The sequence below is a fragment of the Hyperolius riggenbachi genome, chromosome 5, assembly GCF_040937935.1.
Source record: "Hyperolius riggenbachi isolate aHypRig1 chromosome 5, aHypRig1.pri, whole genome shotgun sequence".
In the NCBI taxonomy this organism is placed as follows: domain Eukaryota; kingdom Metazoa; phylum Chordata; class Amphibia; order Anura; family Hyperoliidae; genus Hyperolius; species Hyperolius riggenbachi.
Window position 1 is genome coordinate 449,276,145 of NC_090650.1, and position 27,802 is coordinate 449,303,946.

General features: G+C 45.8%; 1 protein-coding gene across 3 annotated transcripts in view; it reads left to right on the plus strand.

Moving 5' to 3' along the window:
* Positions 1-27,802, plus strand: part of LOC137519286 (cytochrome P450 2B19-like) — a 192,227-nt gene that overhangs the window by 90,936 nt on the left and 73,489 nt on the right. For all 3 annotated transcript variants that reach the window (XM_068238223.1, XM_068238225.1, XM_068238224.1), the window contains 3 exons: positions 15,986-16,126; positions 19,865-20,025; positions 25,261-25,434. In XM_068238223.1, the coding sequence (XP_068094324.1) occupies positions 15,986-16,126; positions 19,865-20,025; positions 25,261-25,434 (476 nt within the window). The remainder of the gene's footprint in view (positions 1-15,985; positions 16,127-19,864; positions 20,026-25,260; positions 25,435-27,802) is intronic.

Genomic DNA, 27,802 nt, shown 5'->3' on the forward strand with positions numbered 1-27,802 from the left:
TATGTACACCCTCTATGATAACACTAAACAATCCTATGTACACCCTCTATGATAAAGCTAAACAATCCTATGTACACCCTCTATGATAAAGCTAAACAATCCTATGTACATCCTCTATAATAAAGCTAAACAATCCTATGTACACCCTCTATGATAAAGCTAAACAATCCTATGTACACCTTCTATAATAAAGCTAAACAATCCTATGTACAACCTCTATGATAACGCTAAACAATCCTATGTACACCCTCTATAATAACGCTAAACAATCCTATGTACAACCTCTATGATAACGCTAAACAATCCTATGTACACCCTCTATGATAAGGCTAAACAATCCTATGTACACCCTCTATGGTAACGCTAAACAATCCTATGTACACCCTCTATGATAAAGCTAAACAATCCTATGTACACCCTCTATGATAACGCTGAACAATCCTGTGTACACCCTCTATGATAACACTAAACAATCCTATGTACACCCTCTATGATAAAGCTAAGCAATCCTATGTACACCTTCTATGATAAAGCTAAACAATCCTCTGTACACCCTCCATGATAAAGCTAAACAATCCTATGTACACCCTCTAGGATAACGCTAAACAATCCTATGTACATCCTCTATGATAACACTAAACAATCCTATGTACACCCTCTATGATAAAGCTAAGCAATCCTATGTACACCTTCTATGATAAAGCTAAACAATCCTCTGTACACCCTCCATGATAAAGCTAAACAATCCTATGTACACCCTCTAGGATAACGCTAAACCATCCTATGTACACCCTCTATGATAAAGCTAAACAATCCTATGTACACCTTCTATGATAAAGCTAAACAATCCTATGTACACCCTCCATGATAAAGCTAAACAATCCTATGTACACCCTCTATGATAAAGCCTAACAATCCTATGTACACCCTCTATGATAAAGCTAAACAATCCTATGTACACCCTCTATGATAAAGCTAAACAATCCTATGTACAACCTCTATAATAAAGCTAAACAATCCTATGTACACCCTCTATGATAAAGCTAAACAATCCTATGTACACCTTCTATAATAAAGCTAAACAATCCTATGTACAACCTCTATGATAAAGCTAAACAATCCTATGTACACCCTCTATAATAACGCTAAACAATCCTATGTACAACCTCTATGATAACGCTAAACAATCCCATGTACACTCTCTATGATAAAGCTAAACAATCCTATGTACACTCTCTATGATAACGCTAAACAATCCTATGTACACCCTCTATGATAAAGCTAAACAATCCTATGTACACCCTCTATGATAACGCTAAATAATCCTATGTACACCCTCTAAGATAAAGCTAAACAATCCTATGTACACCCTCTATGATAAGGCTAAACAATCCTATGTACACCTTCTATAATAAAGCTAAACAATCCTATGTACACCCTCTATGATACAGCTAAACAATCCTATGTACACCCTCTATGATAAAGCTAAACAATCCTATGTACAAGCTCTATGATAAAGCTAAACAATCCTATGTACACCCTCTATGATAAAGCTAAACAATCCTATGTACACCCTCTATGATAACACTAAACAATCCTATGTACACCCTCTATGATAAAGCTAAACAATCCTATGTACACCCTCTATGATAAAGCTAAACAATCCTATGTACACCCTCTATGATGAAGCTAAACAATCCTATGTACAAGCTCTATGATAAAGCTAAACAATCCTATGTACACCCTCTATGATAAAGCTAAACAATCCTATGTACACCCTCTATGATAACACTAAACAATCCTATGTACACCCTCTATGATAAAGCTAAACAATCCTATGTACACCCTCTATGACAACACTAAACAATCCTATGTACACCCTCTATGATAACGCTAAACAATCCTATGTACACCCTCTAAGATAAAGCTAAACAATCCTATGTACACCCTCTATGATAAGGCTAAACAATCCTATGTACACCCTCTATGATAAAGCTAAACAATTCTATGTACACCCTCTATAATAAAGCTAAACAATCCTATGTACAACCTCTATGATAACGCTAAACAATCCTATGTACACCCTCCATGATAAAGCTAAACAATCCTATGTACACCCTCTATGATAAAGCTAAACAATCCTATGTACACCCTCTATGATAACACTAAACAATCCTATGTACACCCTCTATGATAAAGCTAAACAATCCTATGTACACCCTCTATGATAACACAAAACAACCCTATGTACACCCTCTATGATAACACTAAACAATCCTATGTACACCCTCTATGATAACACTAAACAATCCTATGTACACCCTCTATGATAACGCTAAACAATCCTATGTACACCCTCTATGATAACGCTAAACAATCCTATGTACACCCTCCATGATAAAGCTAAACAATCCTATGTACACCCTCTATGATAAAGCTAAACAATCCTATGTACACCCTTCATGATAAAGCTAAACAATCCTATGTACACCCTCTATGATAAAGCTAAACAATCCTATGTACACCTACTATGATAAAGCTAAACAATCCTATGTACACCCTCTATGATAAAGCTAAACAATCCTATGTACACCCTCTATGATAAAGCTAAACAATCCTATGTACACCCTCTATGATAAAGCTAAACAATCCTATGTACACCCTCTATGATAAAGCTAAACAATCCTATGTACACCCTCTATGATAAAGCTAAAAAATCCTATGTACACCCTCTATGATAACACTAAACAATCCTATGTACACCCTCTATGATAAAGCTAAACAATCCTATGTACACCCTCTATGATAAAGCTAAACAATCCTATGTACATCCTCTATAATAAAGCTAAACAATCCTATGTACACCCTCTATGATAAAGCTAAACAATCCTATGTACACCTTCTATAATAAAGCTAAACAATCCTATGTACAACCTCTATGATAACGCTAAACAATCCTATGTACACCCTCTATAATAACGCTAAACAATCCTATGTACAACCTCTATGATAACGCTAAACAATCCTATGTACACCCTCTATGATAAGGCTAAACAATCCTATGTACACCCTCTATGGTAACGCTAAACAATCCTATGTACACCCTCTATGATAAAGCTAAACAATCCTATGTACACCCTCTATGATAAAGCTAAACAATCCTATGTACACCCTCTATGATAACACTAAACAATCCTATGTACACCCTCTATGATAAAGCTAAACAATCCTATGTACACCCTCTATGACAACACTAAACAATCCTATGTACACCCTCTATGATAACGCTAAACAATCCTATGTACACCCTCTAAGATAAAGCTAAACAATCCTATGTACACCCTCTATGATAAGGCTAAACAATCCTATGTACACCCTCTATGATAAAGCTAAACAATTCTATGTACACCCTCTATAATAAAGCTAAACAATCCTATGTACAACCTCTATGATAACGCTAAACAATCCTATGTACACCCTCCATGATAAAGCTAAACAATCCTATGTACACCCTCTATGATAAAGCTAAACAATCCTATGTACACCCTCTATGATAACACTAAACAATCCTATGTACACCCTCTATGATAAAGCTAAACAATCCTATGTACACCCTCTATGATAACACAAAACAACCCTATGTACACCCTCTATGATAACACTAAACAATCCTATGTACACCCTCTATGATAACACTAAACAATCCTATGTACACCCTCTATGATAACGCTAAACAATCCTATGTACACCCTCTATGATAACGCTAAACAATCCTATGTACACCCTCCATGATAAAGCTAAACAATCCTATGTACACCCTCTATGATAAAGCTAAACAATCCTATGTACACCCTTCATGATAAAGCTAAACAATCCTATGTACACCCTCTATGATAAAGCTAAACAATCCTATGTACACCTACTATGATAAAGCTAAACAATCCTATGTACACCCTCTATGATAAAGCTAAACAATCCTATGTACACCCTCTATGATAAAGCTAAACAATCCTATGTACACCCTCTATGATAAAGCTAAACAATCCTATGTACACCCTCTATGATAAAGCTAAACAATCCTATGTACACCCTCTATGATAAAGCTAAAAAATCCTATGTACACCCTCTATGATAACACTAAACAATCCTATGTACACCCTCTATGATAAAGCTAAACAATCCTATGTACACCCTCTATGATAAAGCTAAACAATCCTATGTACATCCTCTATAATAAAGCTAAACAATCCTATGTACACCCTCTATGATAAAGCTAAACAATCCTATGTACACCTTCTATAATAAAGCTAAACAATCCTATGTACAACCTCTATGATAACGCTAAACAATCCTATGTACACCCTCTATAATAACGCTAAACAATCCTATGTACAACCTCTATGATAACGCTAAACAATCCTATGTACACCCTCTATGATAAGGCTAAACAATCCTATGTACACCCTCTATGGTAACGCTAAACAATCCTATGTACACCCTCTATGATAAAGCTAAACAATCCTATGTACACCCTCTATGATAACGCTGAACAATCCTGTGTACACCCTCTATGATAACACTAAACAATCCTATGTACACCCTCTATGATAAAGCTAAGCAATCCTATGTACACCTTCTATGATAAAGCTAAACAATCCTCTGTACACCCTCCATGATAAAGCTAAACAATCCTATGTACACCCTCTAGGATAACGCTAAACCATCCTATGTACACCCTCTATGATAAAGCTAAACAATCCTATGTACACCTTCTATGATAAAGCTAAACAATCCTATGTACACCCTCCATGATAAAGCTAAACAATCCTATGTACACCCTCTATGATAAAGCCTAACAATCCTATGTACACCCTCTATGATAAAGCTAAACAATCCTATGTACACCCTCTATGATAAAGCTAAACAATCCTATGTACAACCTCTATAATAAAGCTAAACAATCCTATGTACACCCTCTATGATAAAGCTAAACAATCCTATGTACACCTTCTATAATAAAGCTAAACAATCCTATGTACAACCTCTATGATAAAGCTAAACAATCCTATGTACACCCTCTATAATAACGCTAAACAATCCTATGTACAACCTCTATGATAACGCTAAACAATCCCATGTACACTCTCTATGATAAAGCTAAACAATCCTATGTACACTCTCTATGATAACGCTAAACAATCCTATGTACACCCTCTATGATAAAGCTAAACAATCCTATGTACACCCTCTATGATAACGCTAAATAATCCTATGTACACCCTCTAAGATAAAGCTAAACAATCCTATGTACACCCTCTATGATAAGGCTAAACAATCCTATGTACACCTTCTATAATAAAGCTAAACAATCCTATGTACACCCTCTATGATAAAGCTAAACAATCCTATGTACAACCTCTATGATAACGCTAAACAATCCTATGTACACCCTCCATGATAAAGCTAAACAATCCTATGTACACCCTCTATGATAAAGCTAAACAATCCTATGTACAAGCTCTATGATAAAGCTAAACAATCCTATGTACACCCTCTATGATAAAGCTAAACAATCCTATGTACACCCTCTATGATAAAGCTAAACAATCCTATGTACACCCTCTATGATAAAGCTAAACAATCCTATGTACACCCTCTATGATGAAGCTAAACAATCCTATGTACAAGCTCTATGATAAAGCTAAACAATCCTATGTACACCCTCTATGATAAAGCTAAACAATCCTATGTACACCCTCTATGATAACACTAAACAATCCTATGTACACCCTCTATGATAAAGCTAAACAATCCTATGTACACCCTCTATGACAACACTAAACAATCCTATGTACACCCTCTATGATAACGCTAAACAATCCTATGTACACCCTCTAAGATAAAGCTAAACAATCCTATGTACACCCTCTATGATAAGGCTAAACAATCCTATGTACACCCTCTATGATAAAGCTAAACAATTCTATGTACACCCTCTATAATAAAGCTAAACAATCCTATGTACAACCTCTATGATAACGCTAAACAATCCTATGTACACCCTCCATGATAAAGCTAAACAATCCTATGTACACCCTCTATGATAAAGCTAAACAATCCTATGTACACCCTCTATGATAACACTAAACAATCCTATGTACACCCTCTATGATAAAGCTAAACAATCCTATGTACACCCTCTATGATAACACTAAACAACCCTATGTACACCCTCTATGATAACACTAAACAATCCTATGTACACCCTCTATGATAACACTAAACAATCCTATGTACACCCTCTATGATAACGCTAAACAATCCTATGTACACCCTCTATGATAACGCTAAACAATCCTATGTACACCCTCCATGATAAAGCTAAACAATCCTATGTACACCCTCTATGATAAAGCTAAACAATCCTATGTACACCCTTCATGATAAAGCTAAACAATCCTATGTACACCCTCTATGATAAAGCTAAACAATCCTATGTACAAGCTCTATGATAAAGCTAAACAATCCTATGTACACCCTCTATGATAAAGCTAAACAATCCTATGCACACCCTCTATGATAAAGCTAAACAATCCTATGTACACCCTCTATGATAACACTAAACAATCCTATGTACACCCTCTATGATAAAGCTAAACAATCCTATGTACACCCTCTATGATAAAGCTAAACAATCCTATGTACACCCTCTATGATGAAGCTAAACAATCCTATGTACACCCTCTATGATAAAGCTAAACAATCCTATGTACAAGCTCTATGATAAAGCTAAACAATCCTATGTACACCCTCTATGATAAAGCTAAACAATCCTATGTACACCCTCTATGATAACGCTAAACAATCCTATGTACACCCTCTATGATAACACTAAACAATTCTATGTACACCCTCTATGATAACACTAAACAATCCTATGTATAACCCTAATGATAAAGCTAAACAATCCTATGTACACCCTCTATGATGAAGCTAAACAATCCTATGTACAAGCTCTATGATAGAGCTAAACAATCCTATGTACACCCTCTATGATAAAGCTAAACAATCCTATGTACACCCTCTATGATAACACTAAACAATCCTATGTACACCCTCTATGATAAAGCTAAACAATCCTATGTACACCCTCTATGACAACACTAAACAATCCTATGTACACCCTCTATGATAACGCTAAACAATCCTATGTACACCCTCTAAGATAAAGCTAAACAATCCTATGTACACCCTCTATGATAAGGCTAAACAATCCTATGTACACCCTCTATGATAAAGCTAAACAATTCTATGTACACCCTCTATAATAAAGCTAAACAATCCTATGTACAACCTCTATGATAACGCTAAACAATCCTATGTACACCCTCCATGATAAAGCTAAACAATCCTATGTACACCCTCTATGATAAAGCTAAACAATCCTATGTACACCCTCTATGATAACACTAAACAATCCTATGTACACCCTCTATGATAAAGCTAAACAATCCTATGTACACCCTCTATGATAACACTAAACAACCCTATGTACACCCTCTATGATAACACTAAACAATCCTATGTACACCCTCTATGATAACACTAAACAATCCTATGTACACCCTCTATGATAACGCTAAACAATCCTATGTACACCCTCTATGATAACGCTAAACAATCCTATGTACACCCTTCATGATAAAGCTAAACAATCCTATGTACACCCTCTATGATAAAGCTAAACAATCCTATGTACACCCTCCATGATAAAGCTAAACAATCCTATGTACACCCTCTATGATAAAGCTAAACAATCCTATGTACAAGCTCTATGATAAAGCTAAACAATCCTATGTACACCCTCTATGATAAAGCTAAACAATCCTATGTACACCTTCTATGATAAAGCTAAACAATCCTATGTACACCCTGTATGATAAAGCTAAACAATCCTATGTACACCCTCTATGATAAAGCTAAACAATCCTATGTACACCCTCTATGATAACACTAAACAATCCTATGTACACCCTCTATGATAAAGCTAAACAATCCTATGTACACCCTCTATGATAAAGCTAAACAATCCTATGTACACCCTCTATGATGAAGCTAAACAATCCTATGTACACCCTCTATGATAAAGCTAAACAATCCTATGTACAAGCTCTATGATAAAGCTAAACAATCCTATGTACACCCTCTATGATAAAGCTAAACAATCCTATGTACACCCTCTATGATAACGCTAAACAATCCTATGTACACCCTCTATGATAACACTAAACAATCCTATGTACACCCTCTATGATAACACTAAACAATCCTATGTATAACCCTAATGATAAAGCTAAACAATCCTATGTACACCCTCTATGATAAAGCTAAACAATCCTATGTACACCCTCTATGATAAAGCTAAATAATCCTATGTACACCCTCTATAATAAAGCTAAACAATCCTATGTACACCCTCTATGATAAAGCTAAACAATCCTATGTACACCCTCTATGATAAAGCTAAACAATCCTATGTACACCCTCTATGATAAAGCTAAACAATCCTATGTACACCCTCTATGATAACGCTAAACAATTATATGTACACCCTCTATGATAACACTAAACAATCCTATGTACAACCTCTATGATAAAGCTAAACAATCCTGTGTACACCCTCTATGATAAAGCTAAACAATCCTATGTACACCCTCTATGATAAGGCTAAACAATCATATGTACAACCTCTATGATAAAGCTAAACAATCCTATGTACACCTTCTATGATAAAGCTAAACAATCCTATGTACACCCTCTATGATGAAGCTAAACAATCCTATGTACACCCTCTATGATAAGGCTAAACAATCCTATGTACACCCTCTATGATAAAGCTAAACAATTCTATGTACACCCTCTATGATAAAGCTAAACAATCCTATGTACACCCTCTATGATAAGGCTAAACAATCCTATGTACACCCTCTATGATAAAGCTAAACAATTCTATGTACACCCTCTATGATAAAGCTAAACAATCCTATGTACACCCTCTATGATGAAGCTAAACAATCCTATGTACACCCTCTATGATAAAGCTAAACAATCCTATGTACAAGCTCTATGATAAAGCTAAACAATCCTATGTACACCCTCTATGATAAAGCTAAACAATCCTATGTACACCCTCTATGATAACGCTAAACAATCCTATGTACACCCTCTATGATAACACTAAACAATCCTATGTACACCCTCTATGATAACACTAAACAATCCTATGTATAACCCTAATGATAAAGCTAAACAATCCTATGTACACCCTCTATGATAAAGCTAAACAATCCTATGTACACCCTCTATGATAAAGCTAAATAATCCTATGTACACCCTCTATAATAAAGCTAAACAATCCTATGTACACCCTCTATGATAAAGCTAAACAATCCTATGTACACCCTCTATGATAAAGCTAAACAATCCTATGTACACCCTCTATGATAAAGCTAAACAATCCTATGTACACCCTCTATGATAACGCTAAACAATTATATGTACACCCTCTATGATAACACTAAACAATCCTATGTACAACCTCTATGATAAAGCTAAACAATCCTGTGTACACCCTCTATGATAAAGCTAAACAATCCTATGTACACCCTCTATGATAAGGCTAAACAATCCTATGTACAACCTCTATGATAAAGCTAAACAATCCTATGTACACCTTCTATGATAAAGCTAAACAATCCTATGTACACCCTCTATGATGAAGCTAAACAATCCTATGTACACCCTCTATGATAAGGCTAAACAATCCTATGTACACCCTCTATGATAAAGCTAAACAATTCTATGTACACCCTCTATGATAAAGCTAAACAATCCTATGTACACCCTCTATGATAAGGCTAAACAATCCTATGTACACCCTCTATGATAAAGCTAAACAATTCTATGTACACCTTCTATGATAAAGCTAAACAATCCTATGTACACCCTCTATGATGAAGCTAAACAATCCTATGTACACCCTCTATGATAAGGCTAAACAATCCTATGTACACCTTCTATGATAAAGCTAAACAATCCTATGTACACCCTCTATGATAACGCTAAACAATCCTATGTACACCCTCTATGATAAGGCTAAACAATCCTATGTACACCCTCTATGATAAAGCTAAACAATCCTATGTACACCCTCTATGATAAGGCTAAACAATCCTATGTACACCCTCTATGATAACGCTAAACAATCCTATGTACACCCTCTATGATAAGGCTAAACAATCCTATGTACACCCTCTATGATAAAGCTAAACAATCCTATGTACACCCTCTATGATAAGGCTAAACAATCCTATGTACACCCTCTGTGATAAAGCTAAACAATCCTATGTACACCCTCTATGATAAAGCTAAACAATCCTATGTACACCCTCTATGATGCCTTCACCCCACAGGCATGTAGGTCTACGTCCTTTGCCGCCGTGCACTCCCACTCTCTCCCTCGCTCATTTTCGCCACAGATCGCTAGATCAATGAATGAGAACTGCATTCCCATTCATTGATCTCCCCTCTTTGTCCCCGTGTGAATGATCACTGGCAGGGTCAGACTGGGACACTAGGGGCCCACTGAGTAAGTTTCAGCCTGGGGCCCGCCCCCCTCCCTCCCCCCTACCCTCCCCCCCCCCGCATTTTGGGCTCCCATACACATGTACTCCTGAAATATTTCATGATTTTATGGTAGGGAATAGATTGTGAGCACTTCTGAGGACAGTCTCCAATAGGGATATGTCCACATGCGGCACGCGCAGCACGCCGCAGCAAAAATAAATGGGTGTCACCACGCACTGGAACATGGGCGTGGTCATGATGGGTCATGGGCAGACTTTAAAAAAAACACACACAACATAAGTAGCGGTGTTATTCACAGAGATTAGGTCCGGCCAGATACATTTTAGATAAAATATTCAAGTAGTTACATGCCTCATGATAATTCATCAAGTAGTCAAATGGCAGCAGATTTTCCGACAAGATGCAATCGATTGGCGGCAGATTTCCCAACAAAATACAAATAGATTGGTGGCAGATATCCCCACAAAATGCAATTTCGTGTAAATTTTTGCAATTACGCTTATATGTAGTTACGATTTGCAAATTCAATTGATTTCATGTAGTCATTTGTAATTTCGCATAAAATTTTGTGAAATTTAACGTAATTTCTTGCTAACTTCAGCAGTTAATAGCAAAGTTTCCATACAGGCTATTGACACCAAAATTGCTACATACCGTATTTTTCGGACTATATGACGCTCTGGACTATAAGACGCACCTAGGTTTAGAGGACAAAAAACAGGGAAAAAAATAATTTATACTAAACCTGGTGCGTCTGTGGTGCAGGCGTCTTGTGGACCTTTCCACCTCCAATTATGTCTCTTCGTGCCTTTCTTGTGTCTTTTGTGTCATCGTGCATCCCATTGTGTTATTCCTGTCCATCTGTGTGCTCCTCTGTTCCACTGTGTCCTCCTCCATCCCCGTGTCCTCCTCTGTCTCTGTGTCCCTCTCTGTCCACCTGTTTACCTCAGTATCCTCCTCCATTCCCTGTGTCCCTCTGCAGCTAATGGAGCAGCTAATTTGTAAACACAAGCTTTTAACCCTATGTCTGCTTCCATGAAAGCAGGAAGTAGACACGCTGCAGATTTATTGCAGGTTTTGTATCAGCTGTAACACATAATTTTTTTCTCTTTAAAGGTTATTATGCTGCTGCTTATTTTTTTTTTTTAACAGAGAGGAAGTTCTGAGTTTTAATATCTGCTGTACTGGTTCTTATTGCAGCCAGCTTGCACTCAATCCACGTTGCATCTCTCATCCCATATGTAACTGCGGTAACAAGATGCCCCCACTGACAATTCCTGCACGCTGACCTGCACTATTTACATCATTATGATGGGCAAGTTAGTCTCATTGACTGGCACCCCACAGACAGAAGCTGCGCAAAGCCGTTCATCTAAACAGCACGAACCACCGTCATAGACACAGGAAACGCGTGAAAGACACACATTAGCCAGGCTTGCCCACCGAGATTCTGTCGCAGAGCGTGCTACCGCTACTTGTCCTGGGCATCTGTGTTACTCACGGATGTCGCAGAGCGTGCTGCCGCTACTTGTCCTGGGCATCTGTGTTACTCACGGATGTCGCAGAGCGTGCTACCGCTACTTGTCCTGGGCATCTGTGTTACTCACGGATGTCGCAGAGCGTGCTGCCGCTACTTGTCCGCCCAGTCTGTGTTACTCACGGATGTCAGGGGTGCCCTCAGGCTGTCTCCTCCTGTGACTCCACTCTCTTCAAACCGCACAGCTATTGCCATGCACGCCGCTGCTTATTGACCGGTGCAGAGCGTTCACCGGGTTTAACGGGCTTAAGCAAGCATTCCACCAATCAGGTGGGGGGCGCTGCCCCTGACCGCCCATCATGGCTGCTCCCTGCAGTGATTGGCCCCAATGACGGAGCTCTGGTCTCGCCTTCCTATCAAGGAAGCAGGAAGCAGTGGGCGGCCATGATAGGCGGTCAGGGGCAGCGCCCCCCACCTGATTGGTGGAATGCTTGCTTAAGCCCGTTAAACCCGGTGAACGCTCTGCACCGGTCAATAAGCAGCGGCGTGCATGGCAATAGCTGTGCGGTTTGAAGAGAGTGGAGTCACAGGAGGAGACAGCCTGAGGGCACCCCTGACATCCGTGAGTAACACAGACTGGGCGGACAAGTAGCGGCAGCACGCTCTGCGACATCCGTGAGTAACACAGATGCCCAGGACAAGTAGCGGCAAATGGTTGCAAAACGTTTGGCATGTGTTAGGGGGACTTTATTCGTAGTATTCGGACTATAAGACGCAGTGACTTTTCCCCCCCACTTTTGGGGAAGAAAAAGTGCGTCTTATAGTCCGAAAAATACGGTATGTTAAGGAGGATCGTGGGCACAAGTCAAACAAATTTTGCAAAAAGACCTTGTAGTTTTTGAGAAACTCGATTTTTAAAAATGCAACTAAAAATGTTTTTTAAACTCAGAAAAATGACAGTTTAAAAAACATTTTTCTTTGCATTTTTAAAATCGAGTTTCTCTTTTTGAAAAATAGTTTTTGTGACTTATACCCACTATTCTGCTTAATATGTGTAGCAATTTTGGTAGCAATAGCCTGTATGAGGGGATCTTTGCTATTAATCTCTAAATTCAGAATGACATTATGCAAAATTTCGTGAAAATTACGTGAAAGTTTGAAATACTTTTTTTACATACAAAATTAATTACGATTTTCTCTGAAATTTCGTATGACGATTATGATGCGTATTTGCAAATTTTGATGCAAAATTTTGCACATGCGAAATTTTGGCCCACCACTGGATCTGTCAGACTTTCAAAGAGGCCAAATTGTTGGTGCTCGTATGGCAGGTGATACTGTAACAGAAACTACCCGAATGCTTGGCATTTCAAGAGGTACTGTCTGAAAAGTAATGACTGCCTTTGAAAGAGAAGGAAAAATGTCCTCAGCAAAGCACAGTTGTGGCCGAAAGTCGAAGTTGTCTGAGAGAGACCGTTGTACTCTAAATCGAATTGTTAGAAAAGCTTGCAAGACCACGGCTCCTAAAATCACTGCAGAGCTGAATGAACACTTACAGAATCCAGTTTCCACAAAAACTGTTCGTCAGGAGCTGCACAAATCTGGATTCCACGGAAGAACTGCAATTAGAAAACCTCTGTTCTCAGACAAATGTGTCAAAGCATTTAGAGTGGCGTAGAAACCACCAGAATTGGTCCCTTCAGCAGTGGAAAAATGTGATTTTCTCTGACGAATCATCGTTCACCTTATTTCCGACCTCCGGCCGAGTGTACGTTTGGAGACAGCCGAAAGAAGCATTTCATCCAGACTGCCTTCTCCCAACCGTAAAACATGGCGGGGGTTTTGTGATAATCTGGGGTGCTATTTCTTGGAAATCCGCCGGGCCAATGATTTCCCTTCATGGAAGAATTAACAGCCGAGACTTTTTAGGAATTTTGGGCAACCAAGCTCATCCTATGGTTCAAGAACTGTTCCTGGAGGGGAATGCCATCTTTCAAGATGATAATGCCCCAATCCATTCAGCTAGAAATGATAAAGAACGGCACGGGGAACATTCTAATGAGGTTGAGCATCTCATCTGGCCACCACAATCCCCAGACCTCAACATTATTGAGCAATTATGGTCGTTATTAGAGATTCAAGTAAGAAGACGATTTCCGCCGCCATCGTCTCTAAAAGAACTGGAGGGTGTTTTAACTGAAGAATGGGCTAAAATTCCTTTGGAAAAAATTCACAATTTGTATGAATCAATACCTCGGAGAATTGAGGCTGTAATTGCCGCAAAAGGTGGACCTACACCATATTCAAATATATTTTATTGATTTTCAAGGTGTTTCCATCATTTTGTCCAACCCCTGTACATGCAACACCAAAATGGGATACATAGTTTTTTTTTTGGGGGGGGGGGGGGGGGGGGGGGCATGAATACATGCCATTAAAGAGACTCTGTAACAAAATGTTCAGCCTTATTTCTTCTATCCTATAAGTTCCTATACCTGTTCTAATGTGGTCTGTCTTACTGCAGCCTTTCCTAGTTGCATAGTGGTTGTATTATCTCTGTTACATAATCTAATCTTCTTTCCTCTGACGACTTTGTCGGGCTCAGGCAGGAATGTGCTGCTCTGCTTGTGATAGGATAGAAGCTATACACATCCTCTCCACGCCCCCTCCAGACTCTGTATAAGTCACAGACTGAGCTCCTCTCAGCCTGTAACATTCTGGTTAGCAGCCATGTCTTTTGTTTGTAAACACTGCCTAAAACTGGCAATTACAAGCCAGGATTGCAGCAGGGAGTGGCAGAAACAGCACAGAGGGGCCCAGGAGAACATAAGGAAGAGAACGGTATGCTTTTTATTGTAAGAATTTTACAGTACAGATTCTCTTTAAGATGCCTTAATTGAAACAAAACATCTAAATAGGGTCTTGAGAGGATGTTAGCTGTTTTATGTAACATAGATAAGACCCTTTGTTTTTCCAACCCTCACATAGCTGAGACATCACAAATTCTGAGGATAAGCGTTAGCTACAAGTAGAATGGGTGCAGTTCATCTAAAAAAATGTATGACATAAAATATCATCAACTTCATAACAATGTAAGAAATGTAAGAAAGCCAATCTGCGAGTCTCAGTTATGTGAGGATTGACTAAGCAAAGGGTTTTATCTATGTGTCTTAGTGTGGACCTGAACTCTGGCACAGGACAGGAGGAAAACAGAGATAAATCCACCCTGTATGTATTTAGAGAGTTTAGCCTGTCTATTTCCCCCTTATCTGTGTCTAATCACAGCTGTCATTTCATCTCTCCCCTGTGTCACATGACTGCCACGGCAGAGATGGCAGATAAGCCCATATGAAAGCACAGGATGTTAACAGTATGTCTACTTCCATGACAGCAGGAAGTAGACACACTGCAGATGTATTTTAGGATTTGTATCAGTGTAACAAAGAAATGTTTTTCTGTAAAGATTATTATACTGTTGTGTATATTTTAGAGCAGAGATGAGTTCTGAGTTCAGGTCCGCTAACATCCACTCAAGACCCTGTTTGGATGTTTTGTTTCAATGAAGGCATCATAGTGACGTGTATTTCTGTTTCCCACCACAAATCTCTGTACCCCTTTGGTGTCGCATGTATATAGCGGTCTGTTCCATCATCTTGTCAGCATGCAGGAGTGGAGCCTGATGAAGGCAGAATAGCCGAAAGCTTGCTCTTATATATTTATGGATAGCCAATAACTGGCATCATCCTGATTCCGACCTCCTGGCATTTACTGATGGCTGCCCCGGTACAGCACTCCACTGCTACTATTATATGTGTTCTGTGTGTCAGGTCATCACTATCAGCTCTTCATTCTCCTCCGCAGGTTTCAATGGACATCGCTGGCGCGCTCTCCGCCGATTCACTCTCATATCTTTGAGGAACTACGGCATGGGGAAGAAGACGATGGAGTCCCGTGTCCTGGAGGAGGCCACGTATCTCACCCAGGCTGTGGCAGACACAGAAGGTGAGTCCTGCATACTGGAGGAGGCCACGTATCTCACCCAGGCTGTGGCTGAGACTGGAGGTGAGTCCCGCATACTGGAGGAGGCCACGTATCTCACTGAGGCTGTGACTGAGGCAGAAGGTGAGTCCCGCATCCTGGAGGAGGCCACGTATCTCACCCAAGCCGTGGCTGAGACTGGAGGTGAGTCCCGCATCCTGGAGGAGGCCACGTATCTCACTGAGGCTGTGGCTGAGACTGGAGGTGAGTCCCGCATCCTGGAGGAGGCCACGTATCTCACCCAAGCTGTGGCTGAGACTGGAGGTGAGTCCCACATACTGGAGGAGGCCACGTATCTCACCCAAGCCGTGGCTGAGACTGGAGGTGAGTCCCGCATCCTGGAGGAGGCCACGTATCTCACCCAAGCCGTGGCTGAGACTGGAGGTGAGTCCCGCATCCTGGAGGAGGCCACGTATCTCACCCAAGCCGTGGCTGAGACTGGAGGTGAGTCCCGCATCCTGGAGGAGGCCACGTATCTCACTGAGGCTGTGGCTGAGACTGGAGGTGAGTCCCGCATCCTGGAGGAGGCCACGTATCTCACCCAAGCTGTGGCTGAGACTGGAGGTGAGTCCCGCATCCTGGAGGAGGCCACGTATCTCACCCAAGCCGTGGCTGAGACTGGAGGTGAGTCCCGCATCCTGGAGGAGGCCACGTATCTCACTGAGGCTGTGGCTGAGACTGGAGGTGAGTCCCGCATCCTGGAGGCCACGTATCTCACCCAAGCTGTGACTGAGGCAGAAGGTGAGTCCCACATCCTGGAGGAGGCCACGTATCTCACTGAGGCTGTGGCTGAGACTGGAGGTGAGTCCCGCATCCTGGAGGAGGCCACGTATCTCACCCAAGCTGTGGCTGAGACTGGAGGTGAGTCCCACATACTGGAGGAGGCCACGTATCTCGCCCAGGCTGTGGCTGAGACTGGAGGTGAGTCCCGCATACTGGAGGAGGCCACGTATCTCACCCAGGCTGTGGCTGAGACTGGAGGTGAGTCCCGCATCCTGGAGGAGGCCACGTATCTCACCCAAGCTGTGGCTGAGACTGAAGGTGAGTCCCACATCCTTGAGGAGGCCACGTATCTCACCCAGGCTGTGGCTGAGACTGGAGGTGAGTCCCGCATACTGGAGGAGGCCACGTATCTCACCCAAGCTGTGGCTGAGACTGGAGGTGAGTCCCACATCCTGCAGGAGGCCACGTATCTCACTGAGGCTGTGGCAGACACAGAAGGTGAGTCCTGCATCCTGGAGGAGGCCACGTATCTCACCCAGTCTGTGACTGAGACTGGAGGTGAGTCCCACATCCTGGAGGAGGCCACGTATCTCACTGAGGCTGTGGCTGAGACTGGAGGTGAGTCCCACATCCTGGAGGAGGCCACGTATCTCACCCAGGCTGTGGCTGAGACTGGAGGTGAGTCCCGCATACTGGAGGAGGCCACGTATCTCAGCCAGGCTGTGACGGAGACTGGAGGTGAGTCCCACATCCTGGAGGAGGCCACGTATCTCACTGAGGCTGTGGCTGAGACTGGAGGTGAGTCTCACATCCTGCAGGAGGCCACGTATCTCACTGAGGCTGTGGCTGAGACTGGAGGTGAGTCCCACATACTGGAGGAGGCCACGTATCTCACTGAGGCTGTGGCTGAGACTGGAGGTGAGTCCCGCATCCTGGAGGAGGCCACGTATCTCACCCAGGCTGTGACGGAGACTGGAGGTGAGTCCTGCATCCTGGAGGAGGTCACGTATCTCACCCAGGCTGTGGCTGAGACTGGAGGTGAGTCCTGCATACTGGAGGAGGCCACGTATCTCACCCAGGCTGTGGCTGAGACTGGAGGTGAGTCCCGCATACTGGAGGAGGCCACGTATCTCACCCAGGCTGTGGCTGAGACTGGAGGTGAGTCCCACATCCTGCAGGAGGCCACGTATCTCACTGAGGCTGTGGCTGAGACTGGAGGTGAGTCCCGCATCCTGCAGGAGGCCACGTATCTCACTGAGGCTGTGGCTGAGACTGGAGGTGAGTCCCACATACTGGAGGAGGCCACGTATCTCACTGAGGCTGTGGCTGAGACTGGAGGTGAGTCCCACATCCTGCAGGAGGCCACGTATCTCACTGAGGCTGTGGCTGAGACTGGAGGTGAGTCCCGCATCCTGCAGGAGGCCACGTATCTCACCCAGGCTGTCGCTGAGACTGGAGGTAAGTCCCACATCCTGCAGGAGGCCACGTATCTCACTGAGGCTGTGGCTGAGACTGGAGGTGAGTCCCGCATACTGGAGGAGGCCACGTATCTCACCCAGGCTGTGGCTGAGACTGGAGGTGAGTCCCGCATCCTGGAGGAGGTCACGTATCTCACCCAGGCTATGGCTGAGACTGGAGGTGAGTCCCACATCCTGCAGGAGGCCACGTATCTCACCCAGGCTGTGACGGAGACTGGAGGTGAGTCCCGCATACTGGAGGAGGCCACGTATCTCACCCAGGCTGTGGCTGAGACTGGAGGTGAGTCCCGCATACTGGAGGAGGCCACGTATCTCACTGAGGCTGTGGCTGAGACTGGAGGTGAGTCCCGCATACTGGAGGAGGCCACGTATCTCACCCAGGCTGTGGCTGAGACTGGAGGTGAGTCCCGCATACTGCAGGAGGCCACGTATCTCACTGAGGCTGTGGCTGAGACTGGAGGTGAGTCCCGCATCCTGCAGGAGGCCACGTATCTCACTGAGGCTGTGGCTGAGACTGGAGGTGAGTCCCACATACTGGAGGAGGCCACGTATCTCACCCAGGCTGTGGCTGATAATGGAGGTGAGTCCCGCATACTGCAGGAGGCCACGTATCTCACTGAGGCTGTGGCTGAGACTGGAGGTGAGTCCCGCATCCTGCAGGAGGCCACGTATCTCACTGAGGCTGTGACGGAGACTGGAGGTGAGTCCCACATCCTGCAGGAGGCCACGTATCTCACTGAGGCTGTGGCTGAGACTGGAGGTGAGTCCCGCATACTGCAGGAGGCCACGTATCTCACCCAGGCTGTGGCAGACAGAGAAGGTGAGTCCCGCATACTGGAGGAGGCCACGTATCTCACTGAGGCTGTGGCAGAGGCAAAAGGTATGCCAAGGTATGTAAGGTAGAAGAGAGGTATGTGATTGGCTCTGTGTCCCATGCCTAGTGTTTCTCTAGATTCCTGGCTCAGCCTTCGATTACTCTTCCCTGGGCTTGTTGTAGTATTTGTATATTATATATTGCTATTGTACTATGCCTAAGCTCTGTATGTCTGGTAATTGTTTCTATTGTACTATGTGCATGTTTATTACCTGCTATCATGTATGCTGCTCTCTAGGCAGCGGATGGTAATATACTATATATTACAGGAACATTACTCGCATTCCTTTGTTATACAACTAGATATATTTATACCACCAAAACCACCACAGCCCCTCTGATGGCCCAATTACCAGATACGATGCACGCTGATGCTCCCATGGGAGATGCTATGGTGCTTTTAGTGTTGTCTGTTAGGGTGAGGAATAATATATACTGAATTGGTTATTAGTTCTATGCATAGATTTCTCGTATTTAGTGTTTTGTTATGCATGTGGAGGTGCACCCAAGATCCCCTTCCCTTCTAATAGCTCTTTGGTTCCATGTAGATGAGTTCCCCATAAGATCCCGCCATAAACTCCAGTAACAGTCTGTTCCATGACTTATCATTGACATTTATTTCCACAGGGAAGCCATTCAACCCCTCAGTGTTCCTGGGCTGTGCGATTGCAAATATTCTCAGCTCTGTGCTCTTCGGGGAACACTTTGACTACAAAAACCACAAATTACACGAACTGATCGGCTACAACGCCCGACACATCCAGGGCATGCTATCAAAGTTCAACATGGTGAGTGCTGCCATCTGCGTGTCACTGTCAAGGGACAGGCATCTGTGTGTCACTGTCAGGGGACAGCCATCTGTGTGTCACTGTCAGGGGACAGCCATCTGTGTGTCACTGTCAGGGGACAGCCGTCTGTGTGTCGCTGTCAGGGGACAGCCATCTGTGTGTCGCTGTCAGGGGACAGGCATCTGTGTGTCACTGTCAGGGGACAGGCATCTGTGTGTCACTGTCAGGGGACAGGGATCTGTGTGTCACTGTCAGGGGACAGGCATCTGTGTGTCACTGTCAGGGGACAGCCATCTGCGTGTCACTGCCAGGGGACAGCCATCTGCGTGTCACTGTCAGGGGACAGGCATCTGTGTGTCACTGTCAGGGGACAGCCATCTGCATGGCACTGTCAGGGGACAGGCATCTGCGTGTCACTGTCAGGGGACAGGCATCTGTGTGTCACTGTCAGGGGACAGCCATCTGTGTGTCACTGACAGGGGACAGCCATCTGTGTGTCGCTGTCAGGGGACAGGCATCTGTGTGTCACTGTCAGGGGACAGCCATCTGTGTGTCACTGTAAGGGGACAGGCATCTGTGTGTCACTGTCAGGGGACAGCCATCTGTGTGTCACTGACAGGGGACAGGCATCTGTGTGTCACTGTCAGGGGACAGGCATCTGTGTGTCACTGTCAGGGGACAGGCATCTGTGTGTCACTGTCAGGGGACAGCCATCTGTGTGTCACTGTCAGGGGACAGCCATCTGTGTGTCACTGTCAGGGGACATGTATCTGTGTGTCACTGTCAGGGGACAGGCATCTGTGTGTCACTGTCAGGGGACAGGCATCTGTGTGTCACTGTCAGGGGACAGCCATCTGTGTGTCGCTGTCAGGGGACAGCCATCTGCGTGTCACTGTCAGGGGACAGGCATCTGTGTGTCACTGTCAGGGGACAGCCATCTGTGTGTCACTGTCAGGGGACATGGATCTGTGTGTCACTGTCAGGGGACAGTCATCTGTGTGTCACTGTCAGGGGACAGGCATCTGTGTGTCACTGTCAGGGGACAGCCATCTGTGTGTCACTGTCAGGGGACAGCCATCTGTGTGTCACTGTCAGGGGACAGCCATCTGTGTGTCACTGTCAGGGGACATGGATCTGTGTGTCACTGTCAGGGGACAGTCATCTGTGTGTCGCTGTCAGGGGACAGGCATCTGTGTGTCACTTTCAGGGGACAGGCATCTGTGTGTCACTGTCAGGGGACAGCCATCTGTGTGTCACTGTCAGGGGACAGCCATCTGTGTGTCACTGTCAGGGGACAGCCATCTGTGTGTCACTGTCAGGGGACAGCCATCTGTGTGTCACTGTCAGGGGACAGCCATCTGTGTGTCACTGTCAGGAGACAGGCATCTGTGTGTCACTGTCATGGGACAGGCATCTGTGTGTCACTGTCATGGGACAGGCATCTGTGTGTCACTGTCAGGGGACAGGCATCTGTGTGTCACTGTCAGGGGACAGGCATCTGTGTGTCACTGTCAGGGGACAGGCCTCTGTGGGTCACTGTCAGGGGACAGGCATCTGTGTGTCACTGTCAGGGGACAGGGATCTGTGTGTCACTGTCAGGGGACAGTCATCTGTGTGTCGCTGTCAGGGGACAGGCATCTGTGTGTCACTGTCAGGGGACAGCCATCTGTGTGTCACTGTCAGGGGACAGGCATCTGTGTGTCACTGTCAGGGGACAGCCATCTGTGTGTGTCACTGTCAGGGGACATGTATCTGTGTGTCACTGTCAGGGGACAGCCATCTGTGTGTCACTGTCAGGGGACAGCCATCTGTGTGTCACTGTCAGAAGAAAGCCATCTGTGTGTCACTGTCAGGGGACAGGGATCTGTGTGTCACTGTCAGGGGACAGTCATCTGTGTGTCATTGTCAGGGGACAGGCATCTGTGTGTCACTGTCAAGGGACAGCCATCTTTGTGTCACTATCAGGGGACATGTATCTGTGTGTCACTGTCAGAGAACAGCCATCTGTGTGTCACTGTCAGGGGACAGCCGTCTGTGTGTCACTGTCAGGGGACAGGCATCTGTGTGTCGCTGTCAGGGGACAAGCATCTGTGTGTCACTGTCAGGGGACAGCCATCTGTGTGTCACTGTCAGGGGACAGCCATCTGTGTGTCACTGTCAGAAGAAAGCCATCTGTGTGTCACTGTCAGGGGACAGCCATCTGTGTGTCACTGTCAGGGGACAGGCATCTGTGTGTCACTGTCAGGGGACAGTCATCTGTGTGTCACTGTCAGGGGACAGTCATCTGTGTGTCACTGTCAGGGGACAGGCATCTGTGTGTCACTGTCAGGGGACAGGCATCTGTGTGTCACTGTCAGGGGACAGGCATCTGTGTGTCACTGTCAGGGGACAGGCATCTGTGTGTCACTGTCAGGGGACAGGCATCTGTGTGTCACTGTCAGGGGACAGCCATCTGTGTGTCACTGTCAGGGGACAGGCATCTGTGTGTCACTGTCAGGGGACAGGCATCTGTGTGTCACTGTCCGGGGACAGGCATCTGTGTGTCACTGTCAGGGGACAGGCATCCGTGTGTCACTGTCAGGGGACAGCCATCTGTGTGTCACTGTCAGGGGACAGGCATCTGTGTGTCACTGTCAGGGGACAGTCATCTGTGTGTCACTGTCAGGGGACAGGCATCCGTGTGTCACTGTCAGGGGACAGGCATCCGTGTGTCACTGTCAGGGGACAAGCATCCGTGTGTCACTGTCAGGGGACCGGCATCCGTGTGTCACTGTCAGGGGACCGGCATCCGTGTGTCACTGTCAGGGGACAGCCATCTGTGTGTCACTGTCAGGGGACAGTCATCTGTATGTCACTGTCAGGGGACAGCCATCTGTGTGTCACTGTCAGGGGACAGCCATCTGTTTGTCACTGTCAGGGGACAGGCATCTTGTGTCACTGTCAGGGGACATGTATCTGTTTGTCACTGTCAGGGGACAGGCATCTGTGTGTCACTGTCAGGGGACAGGCATCTGTGTGTCACTGTCATGGGACAGGCATCTGTGTGTCACTGTCAGGGGACAGCCATCTGTGTGTCACTGTCAGGGGACAGCCATCTGTGTGTCACTGTCAGGGGACAGCCATCTGTGTGTCACTGTCAGAGGACAGCCATCTGTGTGTCACTGTCAGGGGACAGCCATCTGTGTGTCACTGTCAGGGGACAGCCATCTGTGTGTCACTGTCTGGGGACAGCCATCTGTGTGTCACTATCAGGGGACATGTATCTGTGTGTCACTATCAGGGGACAAGCATCTGTGTGTCACTGTCAGGGGACAGGCATCTGTGTGTCACTGTCAGGGGACAGGCATCTGTGTGTCACTGTCAGGGGACAGCCATCTGTGTGTCACTGTCAGGGGACAGCCATCTGTGTGTCACTGTCAGGGGACAGCCGTCTGTGTGTATTGCTACTACTTGTCCATGCCCCGCCCAGGTTGTATATTGTTGGTACTAGCCCATGCCCCGCCCAGTCTGTGTATTGTTACTACTTGTCTATGCCCCGCCCAGTCTGTGTATTGTTACTACTTGTCTATGCCCCGCCCAGTCCGTTTATTGTTACTACTTGCCCATGCCCCGCCCAGTCTGTGTATTGCTACTACTTGTCTATGCCCCGCCCAGTCTGTGTATTGTTACTACTTGCCCATGCCCCGCCCAGTCTGTGTATTGCTACTACTTGCTCATGCCCCGCCCAGTCTGTGTATTGCTACTACTTGCCCATGCCCTGCCCAGTCTGTGTATTGCTACTACTTGTCTATGCCCCGCCCAGTCTGTGTATTGCTACTACTTGCTCATGCCCCGCCCAGTCTGTGTATTGCTACTACTTGCCCATGCCCTGCCCAGTCTGTGTATTGCTACTACTTGTCTATGCCCCGCCCAGTCTGTGTATTGCTACTACTTCCTCATGCCCCGCCCAGTCTGTGTATTGCTACTACTTGCCCATGCCCTGCCCAGTCTGTGTATTGCTACTACTTGCCCATGCCCCGCCCAGTCTGTGTATTGCTACTACTTGTCCATGCCCTGCCCAGTCTGTGTATTGTTACTACTTGCCCATGCCCTGCCCAGTCTGTGTATTGTTACTACTTGCCCATGCCCCGCCCAGTCTGTGTATTGCTACTACTTGCTCATGCCCCGCCCAGTCTGTGTATTGCTAGTACTTGCTCATGCCCTGCCCAGTCTGTGTATTGTTACTACTTGCCCATGCCCCGCCCAGTCTGTGTATTGCTAGTACTTGCCCATGCCTCGCCCAGTCTGTGTATTGCTACTAATTGTCCATGCCCCGCCCAGTCTGTGTATTGTTACTACTTGCCCATGCCCCACCCAGTCTGTGTATTGTTTCTACTTGCCCATGCCCCGCCCAGTCTGTGTATTGCTACTACTTGCTCATGCCCTGCCCAGTCTGTGTATTGCTACTACTTGCCCATGCCCCGCCCAGTCTGTGTATTGCTACTACTTGCTCATGCCTCGCCCAGTCTGTGTATTGCTACTAATTGCCCATGTCCCGCCCAGTCTGTGTATTGCTACTACTTGCCCATGTCCCGCCCAGTCTGTGTATTGCTACTACTTGCTCATGCCCCGCCCAGTCTGTGTATTGCTAGTACTTGCCCATGCCCTGCCCAGTCTGTGTATTGTTACTACTTGCCCATGCCCCGCCCAGTCTGTGTATTGCTAGTACTTGCCCATGCCCCGCCCAGTCTGTGTATTGCTACTAATTGTCCATGCCCCGCCCAGTCTGTGTATTGTTACTACTTGCCCATGCCCCACCCAGTCTGTGTATTGTTTCTACTTGCCCATGCCCCGCCCAGTCTGTGTATTGCTAGTACTTGCCCATGCCCCGCCCAGTCTGTGTATTGCTACTAATTGTCCATGCCCCGCCCAGTCTGTGTATTGTTACTACTTGCCCATGCCCCACCCAGTCTGTGTATTGTTACTACTTGCCCATGCCCCGCCCAGTCTGTGTATTGCTAGTACTTGCCCATGGCTAGCCCAGTCTGTGTATTGTTACTACTTGCCCATGCCCCGCCCAGTCTGTGTATTGTTACTACTTGCCCATGCCCCGCCCAGTCTGTGTATTGTTACTACTTGCCCATGCCCCGCCCAGTCTGTGTATTGTTACTACTTGTCCATGCCCCGCCCAGTCTGTGTATTGCTACTACTTGTCCATGTATTTGATTTTCACACCATTCTACGACTATTTTCCAGGTCTGCAATGTTTTCCCGTTTCTTCTGAAACTCTCCTTCATGCAGCGGATTTCCTTTAAGGACAGATCTTATCTGGAGAAATTCCTCATGAAGTACATTGAGGAGCACAAGCGGACGCTGAACCCCGAGGCTCCCCGAGACCTGATAGACCAGTGCTTGATGAAGATGAAGGAGGTATAATTCCCTCCCCCACTGGTAATGCGGAATGAGAGGCTCAGTTTACTGACTTGTGAATGTGAATTGTAGTGATGCTTGGATACCCCCAATAACAAACTCGAGAGATCACACATTTGACTCCGCCCACTTACGGATTGACCTGGGATCACGATCACGAACAGAAACCGATATCCGACTCCAGTGCGGTTTGGAGTGGAATAACGCCATGTAATCGGGATGAATCACAAGTTCTTGATTCTTGATTAAAAACCCGCCGACTTAGCGGTTAATAGCAAAGCCCCCTTACATGCCAGAAACACCAAACTTGCCAGATATGTGAAGAAGAACAGTGGGATATCTGACAAGGAGTTCAAGTGACTCAATATAGGTATTGTTAAAGGTTTTTCCCTAGCCCCCTGATCTGCAGTGCATATTGCCAGGCTCCGCGGCACACCTGCTGACACGCCCACGGCACACCTGCTGACACGCCCACGGCACAACTGCTAAGACACCCACGGCACACCTGCTGACACGCCCACGGCACACCTGCTGACACGCCCACGGCACAACTGCTGAGACACCCACGGCACACCTGCTGAGACGCCCACGGCACACCTGCTGAGACGCCCGCGGCACACCTGCTGCCACGCTCACGGCACACCTGCTGACACGCCCGCGGCACACCTGCTGACACGCCCGCGGCACACCTGCTGAAACGCCCGCGGCACACCTGGTGACACGCCCGCGGCACACCTGCTGAGACGCCACGGCACACCTGCTGACACGCCCACGGCACACCTGCTGACACGCCCACGGCACACCTGCTGACACGCCCACGGCACACCTGCTGACACGCCCACGGCACACCTGCTGACACGCCCACAGCACACCTGCTGACACGCCCATGGCACACCTGCTGACACGCCCACGGCACACCTGCTGAGAAGGCCACGGCACATCTGCTGACACGCCCACGGCACACCTGCTGAATCGCCCACGGCACACCTGCTGAGACGCCCACGGCCCACCTGCTCACACGCCCATGGCACACCTGCTGACACGCCCACGGCACACCTGCTGGGAAGCCCACGGCACACCTGCTGACACGCCCACGGCACACCTGCTGACACGCCCAGGGCACACCTGCTGAGACGCCCGTGGCACACCTGCTGAGACGCCCGTGGCACACCTGCTGACACGGCCACGGCACACCAGCGGAGGCACCCACGGCACACCTGCTGACACGCCCACGGCACACCAGCGGAGGCGCCCACGGCACACCTGCTGACACGCCCACGGCACACCTGCTGAGACGGGTCCTGATGGGGTTCATCCAAATAGAGAGGAAGAGCAGCCTTATTTAAGCTAGAACAAAGCTGTCACCCCTCAACCACTCTCTGCAAGACTCGGCCACCACTACTGCGAATGATACTGCTAGACCCCATATACACACAGATTCCTGTATCGAAGGCGATCTGCCCGTCTATGGCAATTACAACAACTGGCGTTCACGTATCTTGAGTCAGCCATGGGCTTTAGGCCAAAACTACGGGACCGTCACACACACAATGCAATCTCGCACAGTAGCAATGAACAATTCGAGCGTACAATCTGGCACTGATCTGTAACACAATACACTGCAGTCTCTCTCTAGGAGATGTAAATTCTCTGCTTAGTACACAGAAGACTAACTTATTAAATAATGATTCCATATTCCAAAAAGTGAAACAAATGCTGAAAAAATATATACAATTATTTTTTACAAAAACAGAAGTAAAAATGACAAAGACACACAAGACATTTGCTTATAAAATAAAAGGGAATGAAACAGAAATCAAGCTTTACCCTGCGTACATTTCTGGCTGTGGAAGGACACAAGTTAGCTGATCAGATCAGGGATTTTCTCTGGTTCAGGAAGCCACCATCGGAAAGAGACCCTTCTAAATCAGAGAACTGTTTTTTATAGGAAAGAATGTACCCTGGGGTTACCCAGACTTCTAATCCAAAAATAATCCAATTTCCCCTCATTCCATTAAAAGGGTGACATCCTTCTTGGTATATCCAGGCTTAATGTACATCAGAGAGGTTCCTGCATCCTCCGCTGTCTCCGGGATACCAGGCATCATATCCAGGCTTAGTCAGAGGTTCCTGCATCCTCCGCTGTCTCCGAGATACCAGGCATCATATCCAGGCTTAGTCAGAGGTTCCTGCATCCTCCGCTGTCTCCGGGATACCAGGCATCATATCCAGGCTTAGTCAGAGGTTCCTGCATCCTCCGCTGTCTCCGGGATACCAGGCATCATATCCAGGCTTAGTCAGAGGTTCCTGCATCCTCCGCTGTCTCCGGGATACCAGGCATCATATCCAGGCTTAGTCAGAGGTTCCT